Source organism: Sycon ciliatum, chromosome 6, assembly GCF_964019385.1.
Source record: "Sycon ciliatum chromosome 6, ocSycCili1.1, whole genome shotgun sequence".
Lineage (NCBI taxonomy): Eukaryota > Metazoa > Porifera > Calcarea > Leucosolenida > Sycettidae > Sycon > Sycon ciliatum.
In genome coordinates this window covers 12,516,545-12,525,334 of record NC_088648.1, presented here as the reverse complement: position 1 = coordinate 12,525,334, position 8,790 = coordinate 12,516,545, and the positions used below count along the sequence as shown (strand labels likewise).

Below are 8,790 nucleotides of genomic sequence, written 5' to 3'. Positions count from 1 at the left end.
GATTTTTGGTTTGCTTGTAGGGCGCTGGCACCCATATGCAGTGACCCACAAAATTTGACACTGCTGTGAACAGTTTAGTCGCAAAGTGAAGATTCACGGGTAAAAAGCCCCAAACTGTCAGATAGGTTATTTTTCAGCTTTCAGCAGCCCTGGGCAAATTCTTTAGAGAAATGTGGCTGTTTTTCTTGGTGGACTTGTCTATGTCCAGCTACACAAGGAGATGAGGATGGTCATATTCGTTTTCTGAGCTGCGAACGGGCAGAAAGGTGAGACAATGTGGGATTTTGACCATTTGTGCTGACCTTTGAATTTCAATGTAGGTCTCTATAACGTGACCCAGCTGCATTGTCAATGGTCGCATTGATTTGATTTTTGGCTTGCTTGTAGGGCGCTGGCATTCACATTCAGTGACCCAGAAAATTTGGCACTGCTGTGAATAGTTTAGTCGCAAAGTGAAGATTCACGGGTAAAAAGCACCAAACTGTCAGATAGGTTATTTTTGAGCTTTCAGCAGCCCTGGGCGAATTCTTTAGAGAAATGTGGCTGTTTTTCTTGGTGGACTTGTCTATGTCCAGCTACAGAAGGAGATGAGGATGGCCATATTCGTTTTCTGAGCTGCGAACGGGCAGAAAGGTGAGACAATGTGGGATTTTGACCATTTGTGCTGACCTTTGAATTTCAATGTAGGTCTCTATAACGTGACCCAGCTGCATTGTCAATGATCGCATTGGTTTGATTTTTGGTTTGCTTGTAGGGCGCTGGCACCCACATTCAGTGACCTAGAAAATTTGACACTGCTGTGAAAAGTTAAGTCGCAAAGTGAAGATTCACGGGTAAAAAGCCCCAAAGTGTCAGATAGGATATTTTTGAGCTCTCAGCAGCCCTGGGCGGGTTCTTTAGAGAAATGTAGCTGTTTTTCTTGGTGGACTTGTCTATGTCCAGCTACACAAGGAGATGATGATGGTCATTGTCTGTTTCTGAGCTGCGAACGGGCAGAAAGGTGAGACAATGTGGGATTTTGACCATTTGTGCTGACCTTTGAATTTCAATGTACCTCTCTATAACATGACCCAGCTGTAATGTCATTGGTCGCATTGATTTGATTTTTGGTTTGCTTGTAGGGCACTGGCACCCATATGCAGTGACCCGGAAAATTTGACACTGCTGTGAATAGTTTAGTCGCAAAGTGAAGATTCACGGGTAAAAAGCCCCAAACTGTCAGATAGGTTATTTTTGAGCTTTCAGCAGCCCTGGGCGGGTTCTTTAGAGAAATGTAGCTGTTTTTCTTGGTGGACTTGTCTATATCCAGCTACACAAGGAGATGATGATGGTCATTGTCTGTTTCTGAGCTGCGAACGGGCAGAAAAGTGAGACAATGTGGGATTTTGACCATTTGTGCTGACCTTTGAATTTCAATGTACCTCTCTATAACATGACCCAGCTGTAATGTCATTGGTCGCATTGATTTGATTTTTGGTTTGCTTGTAGGGCACTGGCACTCATATACAGTGACCCAGAAAATTTGACACTGCTGTGAATAGTTTAGTCGCAAAGTGAAGATTCACGGGTAAAAAGCCCCAAACTGTCAGATAGGTTATTTTTGAGCTTTCAGCAGCCCTGGGCGAGTTCTTTAGAGAAATGTGGCTGTTTTTCTTGGTGGACTTGTCTATGTCCAGCTACACAAGGATATGAGGATGGTCATATTCGTTTTCTGAGCTGCGAACGGGCAGAAAGGTGAGAAAATGTCGGATTTTGACCATTTGTGCTGACCTTTGAATTTCAATGTAGGTCTCTATAACGTGACCCAGCTGCATTGTCAATGGTCGCATTGATTTGATTTTTGGTTTGCTTGTAGGGCGCTGGCACCCACATTCAGTGACCTACAAAATTTGACACTGCTGTGAATAGTTTAGTCGCAAAATGGAGGTTTGCACATTGCAAACCGTAGTTAACATTCACGAAACCAACAAGCCAAAGGCGCCATGGCAACCAGTAAACGAACCCGCAAAAATAACAATAATTAGAATAAGAAACAGAGAAAAAAAAATCAAGTTAGTGTGACAACAAATGCAAGGTTCCCTTTCCGGTGAAAGTGCTGCAACTGAGTGTGTCATTGCTGACCAACAATTTGTTTTCACTTGTTCCAGTCGTTTCCTCTAGCCTCCTCAGTTGCCGAGGAGCATAGTAGTCTTTCCACAGCCGTATTCCTAGGAACGTACTGCCAGTTTCATCATGGCCTTCACTCCTGACCAGCAGCGGTCACTTGCGGAGATGATTTCGGCTTCGGTCTCGTCGGCGTTGTCGGCCCACTCCGCATCTCGAGGACCGGATAGGGGAGCGTCTGATGGGCCATCAGATCAAGCCGGTATGTTTTTGACTCATGATTCTGCCCGTGCTGAGATGCCGGCCAGTTTAGATTCTGCCCCCGCATTCCCTGCATTCCCTGCATGCGTATGCCATGTAAGTAATGAAGCCATTTCAAAAATTTGCAAGGTCGAGTTTTTTGATCTGGCCCTCCTACTTCCCGCCAAGTACGAGAGGCCCTCCGATGATCAGCCTATCTCTAAGCGGGTCAAATTAGCCGAGGACGGCGATTGCTTGGTGATCTCCGCCTCTCAAGCCTCCAAGAGGCGAATTGATTCTTTAGCCTCGTGGCTGGAAGCATGGTCCATATTCACAATCATAGCTACCTCGAACGACCCGGCCTGCGCTGCTAGCTTGGCAGAACACCAGCTACGCATTGTGCAAGCCGCAGCGAAGTACCGCCTGGCTGCGGTGCTTGAGTACGACATCCGGGTGCGGCAATCGGTGGCTCGGGCACGCACCCCCCTTTCATCACTTGACACGGCGCTGTACACTGAATGTTTCACGGGCCAGGCACTTCCCACGTGTTCCAAGTGCCGGAAGGTGGGCCACCTGGCCAACAATTGTCTTTTTCGTGGCTCCGACAGCCGGACGCTGCATGCCACCTCGGGCGCAACAAGCGGAGGAAGTGTCCACACGCCCGGGCAGTCCACCATCTGCCGCAAGTTTAATGCGGGCAACTGCTCCTTTAATCAATGCCGCTTTAAGCACTGCTGCTCCTTCTGCTCTGGTACCCACCCGGCCAAGGAATGCCCAGCCCGCAAGTAGCTCCATGAGTACTCCTTCCTCCTATCTTCCTTTATCTGCACATAAACCCCACACGCCCATCATTATTAGCGCACTTAAAATAGAATTAGAATCACACCCCGATGACCAGTTGGTCGCTTCCTTATTGCATGATCTTGAATTTGGTTTTCGCATTGGTTTTGGCAACTGTCTGTCTGAGTCTTTTTTGTCACGTAATTTGTCCTCCGCTGCTGACAATGCAGAAGTAGTCGATGACTATCTCCGCCAGGAATGTGAGCGCGGGCATACGGCTGGCCCGTTTGAGGAGCCTCCTGTTCTCCCCATTCACACCTCTGGCATTGGAGTTGTACCTAAGAAGTCGGGTGGCGTCCGCCTAATCATGCACCTCTCCGCTCCTGCTGGCAGGAGCAGAAAATGATGGCATCAAGAACTCAGACTTCTCCTTCCAAATGATCTCGGTGGATACGGTGGCCGATCATGTCATGCGCACTGGGAAGGGGGCATTGCTATGCAAAGTGGACATCAAGCATGCATTCCGGCTCTGTCCCGTTCATCCCAACGACTGGCCTCTACTCGGAATATGTTGGCGGGGGAAGTTTTATGTCGACAAAGTGCTGCCTTTCGGCCTGCGCTCCGCACCAGCTTTATTCAACCGCCTAGCCGAAGCATTGGCCTGGCTACTTCGCCACAACTACGGTTTGAAGTGTCTGGAACACTACCTTGACGATTTCATCAACGTCTCACCACCAGCGCCGGTGGTCGCCACATCAACAGCAGCGGTGCACATGGCCACCATCCTGGAGGTTTTCGCCAACCTCGGGGTTCCCATCGCGGAAGGAGCAGACAAGGTTGTCGGTCCGGCCACGGTCATGACAGTGCTCGGCATTGAGCTGGATACTCAGGCTCTGGAAATGCGGCTGCCGGCCGACAAGCTTCTCGAGATCAAAGCGCGGCTCAACGAGTGGGCGGTCAGCCCATCGTGCCCGAAACGTCAACTGTTGTCACTAATTGGCCTCCTCTCATTTGCGTCCAAAGTGGTTGCGGCCGGCCGCACCTTCACCCGTCGTCTCATCCATACCAGCACCACCGTGACAGGCTTGGATGAAGAAGTGCACCTGGACGCCGATGCTCAAGCAGACATCCGTTGGTGGAAGGAGTTCCTCCCACACTGGAACGGCCGAGCGCTTCTGCGTGACCCAGTATGGTCGAAGCCCCCAGACTTTGAGCTCTATACCGATGCTTCCGGCCTGGGATTTGGAGGTTTCTTTCAGAGTGCCTGGTTTTGCCAAGAATGGGGCCCGGAGCACCAGCACGGCCCTTTCTCCTCTATCATGTGGCGGGAGATGTATCCCATTGCTGTGGCCGCGCAATTGTGGGGCCCGCAGTGGCAGACGAAGAAGATCCTCCTCCATTGCGACAATCAAGCTGTCGCCACAGCATGGGAATCCGGCTCATGCCGGAATCTGGAGGTCATGAACCTCATACGGACCACCCTGCGTATTGCGGCACGCTACAACTTCATCCTGTTGATCCGTCACATCTCAGGTATCGACAACAGTATTGCGGACGCCCTCTCCCGTCTACAGCTCAGTCGCTTCCGCTCGCTAGCTCCGTCTGCCAATCCGGACCCAGTTCCACTGCCAACTCAGATCGTCTAATGATGTCTCACAATATATTCACAGCCCCATGGGGTGTCCGTTTTGCTGTGTCTGGCCTTCGCCGTCACTACACTGACTTATTGTTATTTTTTTTCTGCCATACCAACTACACCGAAACCAATTTCTCAGTTCAATCTCTCCCTTACTATTCGCCCACCCTTTCGCACGGGCGGCTCTCCTCCCTACACTGCCCCCCCCCCCCCCCCCCCCCCCCGCTTCGCTGCTCTCTTTTGGAAGGAAGTGGCTATGCAGTGCTCATATAGTGCAATCCTGCAAAAACCAAAAATTGGCTCTCAACGGTCATAGGCGTTTTGGCATCGTGGTATAGCTATGCCCCTATTCAGGGTATTAAGTTGAGTACTGGGATGCTCATTGCACTCAGACTGGCACCGGGATGCCTATGCGAGCGATAATTATGTGGGCCGGCATCAAGATGGCCTTAGCGTGGATGCGTACACGTTACACCCTGGGCTTGATGCGAGGCTAAGTGATGCATTCTTAACTGTTTACGGCAATTCACATTTAATTGCGCGGAACTAAAACAAGCAGTATGGGGCCAAGTTGCCCACAGCCATAAGCGAGCACCGGGATGCTTTAACACCCAGACGGGCACCGGGTTGCGCGTAACAATACTAAGGAGAGCACCGGGATGCATATGTGAGCGGGTTGCGTTGTAAGGGGCACCGGGATGCCTATAATTGTTAGTCAAGCGGGCACCGGGATGCCCATATGAATTAAGCGGTAAGCGAGCACCGGGATGCTTATCACACCTGGACGGACACCGGGTTACACGTAATAATAAGTCCGGCACCGGGATGCCCAAGAGGATGGGCAGGTAGCGAAAGGGATACCTAAAATGCCCATATTTAGTATAGCTGGCACCAAGATGCTCTAAATACGCAAACTGGCGACGGACGCTGATGATTGTGAGGCGAGCACCGGGATGCTCAAATGCGTCCAAACCGGCGCATTAATACCGGGATGCTTCGGTAAATAAATACGTATTGCAAGCAGCCAGTTAGTTTGCCTTCAAAGTCATTGTAGCTGGGCACAGCGATGCGATGGTCTGTCATGTTTTGCTCTTCGTACTGGCTTAACTGCTTGCTTATTTTATTATCCACTGCGTTTGGTGCTGCTGCCGTGTCCCCACATTGCAGATGGGTGGGTTCGATATCATTCACCTCCAGCCACCACCAGGAGGGAGATACTCGACGCTCAAGCCAGCAGGCTCCTGGCCCAATCGGTGGCGCCCCGGACACGCCAGACCTACAGCCCTGGAGTCAGGTCCTACATTCAGTTTGCGCAGCAGCTCCGCTTCAGCCATCTGGCACCGACGGTCAATGATATAGTTCTCTTCATGACGTCACTGTCCGCGTCACTGTCTGGGAAGACAATCAGGGTATACCTAGCAGCCGTCCGCCACCACTTTGTATTGAATGATGGTCCGGTGGATCTGCTCAGAGCACCCAGGATACTGGCCTTGCTGAAGGGCATCGACCGTGACAAGCTGACGTCCAGGCCAATGCCTGTGCCTCCGTCATCCAGACGTGCGGTGACACCCAACGACCTCAAGGCTATCCGCGAATTCCTGGAGTTCTCGCATTATGCACCGCAAGACAAGGCCATGCTCTGGGCAGCAGTACTCACAGCTTTCCACGGGCTCATGCGTGTGAGCGAGTACACGGCGCCATCACCAACAACGATGGATGCTCACAGGACTCTTCAGAGGAGCCATGTCGCCCTCTCAGAGGAGAAGGTCACGATCACCCTAGGGGTAACGAAGACGGCACAGTCGGGCGCTGGGGGCACAGTGTTACTGCATGCAAGCAGGTATCCCGCAACCTGCCCTGTGCGTTCAGTCGCTGCCTACATAAGTGCCAGGGAGTGGGCGGATACAGGTGCCCCATTCTTCGCCTTCCGCGAGGGGCGCTACCTAACCCCGGGCGACGTGAACGCCATTCTCAAGAGGGCTCTCGGCCCAGGCGTTTCAAGCCATTCTCTGCGGATCGGTGGTGCTACGGCCATGGCCGAACGACAGGCCCCGGAGTGGCAAATTCAAGCGGCAGGGCGCTGGTCAAGCTCTGCGTACAAGGCGTACGTCCGTGTCCCGTCGGGCATGCCAGCTTATCAGCAGACAGAGCTAGCGTAGAGAGCAGTTCGAAGCTTCACGGGGTTCATGTGCCTAAGTTGCATTCAAGTCACGGCCATGCGTCCGCGGCCAGCCACTCCCTTTCTTGGAGGCATGTGGGGTTGGCGGTCAATCGCCTGCCCGCAGCTTCGGGCAAACACATGACACCGGGTTGTCATCGCAAAATGCCCCCAGAGGTGGCCGGGCACCGGGTTGCCCAGGGTGACCGCGGCCCACGACTTCAAAATGTTTCTCACCTTATCACTATTCCCTTGTTCCCTGATCATTGCCTTGGAACAGTATCACTTTGCTCTCAGATGTTTCAAAATTTGATTCGAATGATTAATAAATTTCGGGCACATGAAACCCCTCCAAAAAATACCAACCGGTTAACCGTGATCCGTTGTTGTGTGGAGTGAATGTTGAAGTGAAGATTCACTGGTAAAAAGCCCCAAACTGTCAGATAGGTTATTTTTGAGCTCTCAGCAGCCCTGGGCGGGTTCGTTAGAGAAATGTAGCTGTTTTTCTTGGTGGACTTGTCTATGTCCAGCTACACAAGGAGATGATGATGGTCATTGTCTGTTTCTGAGCTGCGAACGGGCAGAAAGGTGAGACAATGTGGGATTTTGACCATTTGTGCTGACCTTTGAATTTCAATGTACCTCTCTATAACATGACCCAGCTGTAATGTCATTGGTCGCATTGATTTGATTTTTGGTTTGCTTGTAGGGCGCTGGCACCCATATGCAGTGACCCACAAAATTTGACACTGCTGTGAATAGTTTAGTCGCAAAGTGAAGATTCACGGGTAAAAAGCCCCAAAGTGTCAGATAGGTTATTTTTGAGCTTTCAGCAGCCCTGGGCGGGTTCTTTAGAGAAATGTGGCTGTTTTTCTTGGTGGACTTGTCTATGCCCAGCTACACAAGGAGATGAGGATGGTCATATTCGTTTTCTGAGCTGCGAACGGGCAGAAAGGTGAGACAATGTGGGATTTTGACCATTTGTGCTGACCTTTGAATTTCAATGTAGGTCTCTATAACGTGACCCAGCTGCATTGTCAATGGTCGCATTGATTTGATTTTTGGCTTGCTTGTAGGGCGCTGGCACTCACATTCAGTGACCCAGAAAATTTGGCACTGCTGTGAATAGTTTAGTCGCAAAGTGAAGATTCACGGGTAAAAAGCACCAAACTGTCAGATAGGTTATTTTTGAGCTTTCAGCAACCCTGGGCGAGTTCTTTAGAGAAATGTGGCTGTTTTTCTTGATGGACTTGTCTATGCCCAGCTACACAAGGAGATGAGGATGGTCATATTCGTTTTCTGAGCTGCGAACGGGCAGAAAGGTGAGAAAATGTCGGATTTTGACCATTTGTGCTAACCTTTGAATTTCAATGTAGGTCTCCATAACGTGACCCAGGTGCATTGTCAATGGTCGCATTGATTTGATTTTTGGTTTGCTAGTAGGTCGCTGGCACCCACATTCAGTGACCCAGAACATTTGGCACTGCTGTGAATAGTTTAGTCGCAAAGTGAAGATTCACGGGTAAAAAGCCCCAAACTGTCAGGTAGGTTATTTTTGAGCATTCAGCAGCCCTGGGCGGGTTCTTTAGAGAAATGTAGCTGTTTTTCTTGGTGGACTTGTCTATGTCCAGCTACACAAGGAGATGATGATGGTCATTGTCTGTTTCTGAGCTGCGAACGTGCAGAAAGGTGAGACAATGTGGGATTTTGACCATTTGTGCTGACCTTTGAATTTCAATGTACCTCTCTATAACATGACCCAGCTGTAATGTCATTGGTCGCATTGATTTGATTTTTAGTTTGCTTGTAGGGCACTGGCACCCATATGCAGTGACCCACAAAATTTGACACTGCTGTGAATAGTTTAGTCGCA

The 8,790-nt window shown here is 50.4% G+C and overlaps 1 protein-coding gene across 1 annotated transcript; it reads left to right on the top strand.

Annotated features, from left to right (window-relative positions):
- Nucleotides 1-2,282: 2,282 nt before the first annotated feature.
- On the top strand, nucleotides 2,283-7,278 carry LOC135819397 (uncharacterized). The gene is made up of 2 exons (XM_065332596.1): nucleotides 2,283-2,365; nucleotides 5,927-7,278. The coding sequence occupies exon 2, from the start codon at nucleotides 6,127-6,129 to the stop codon at nucleotides 6,916-6,918; it is 792 nt and encodes a 263-aa protein (XP_065188668.1). The 5' UTR covers nucleotides 2,283-2,365; nucleotides 5,927-6,126; the 3' UTR covers nucleotides 6,919-7,278.
- The last annotated feature ends 1,512 nt before the right edge of the window (nucleotides 7,279-8,790 follow it).

Bases quoted from the DNA above. Each gene is read 5' to 3' on its own strand.
- LOC135819397 (XM_065332596.1), top strand. From the start codon at position 6,127: ATGACGTCACTGTCCGCGTCACTGTCTGGGAAGACAATCAGGGTATAC.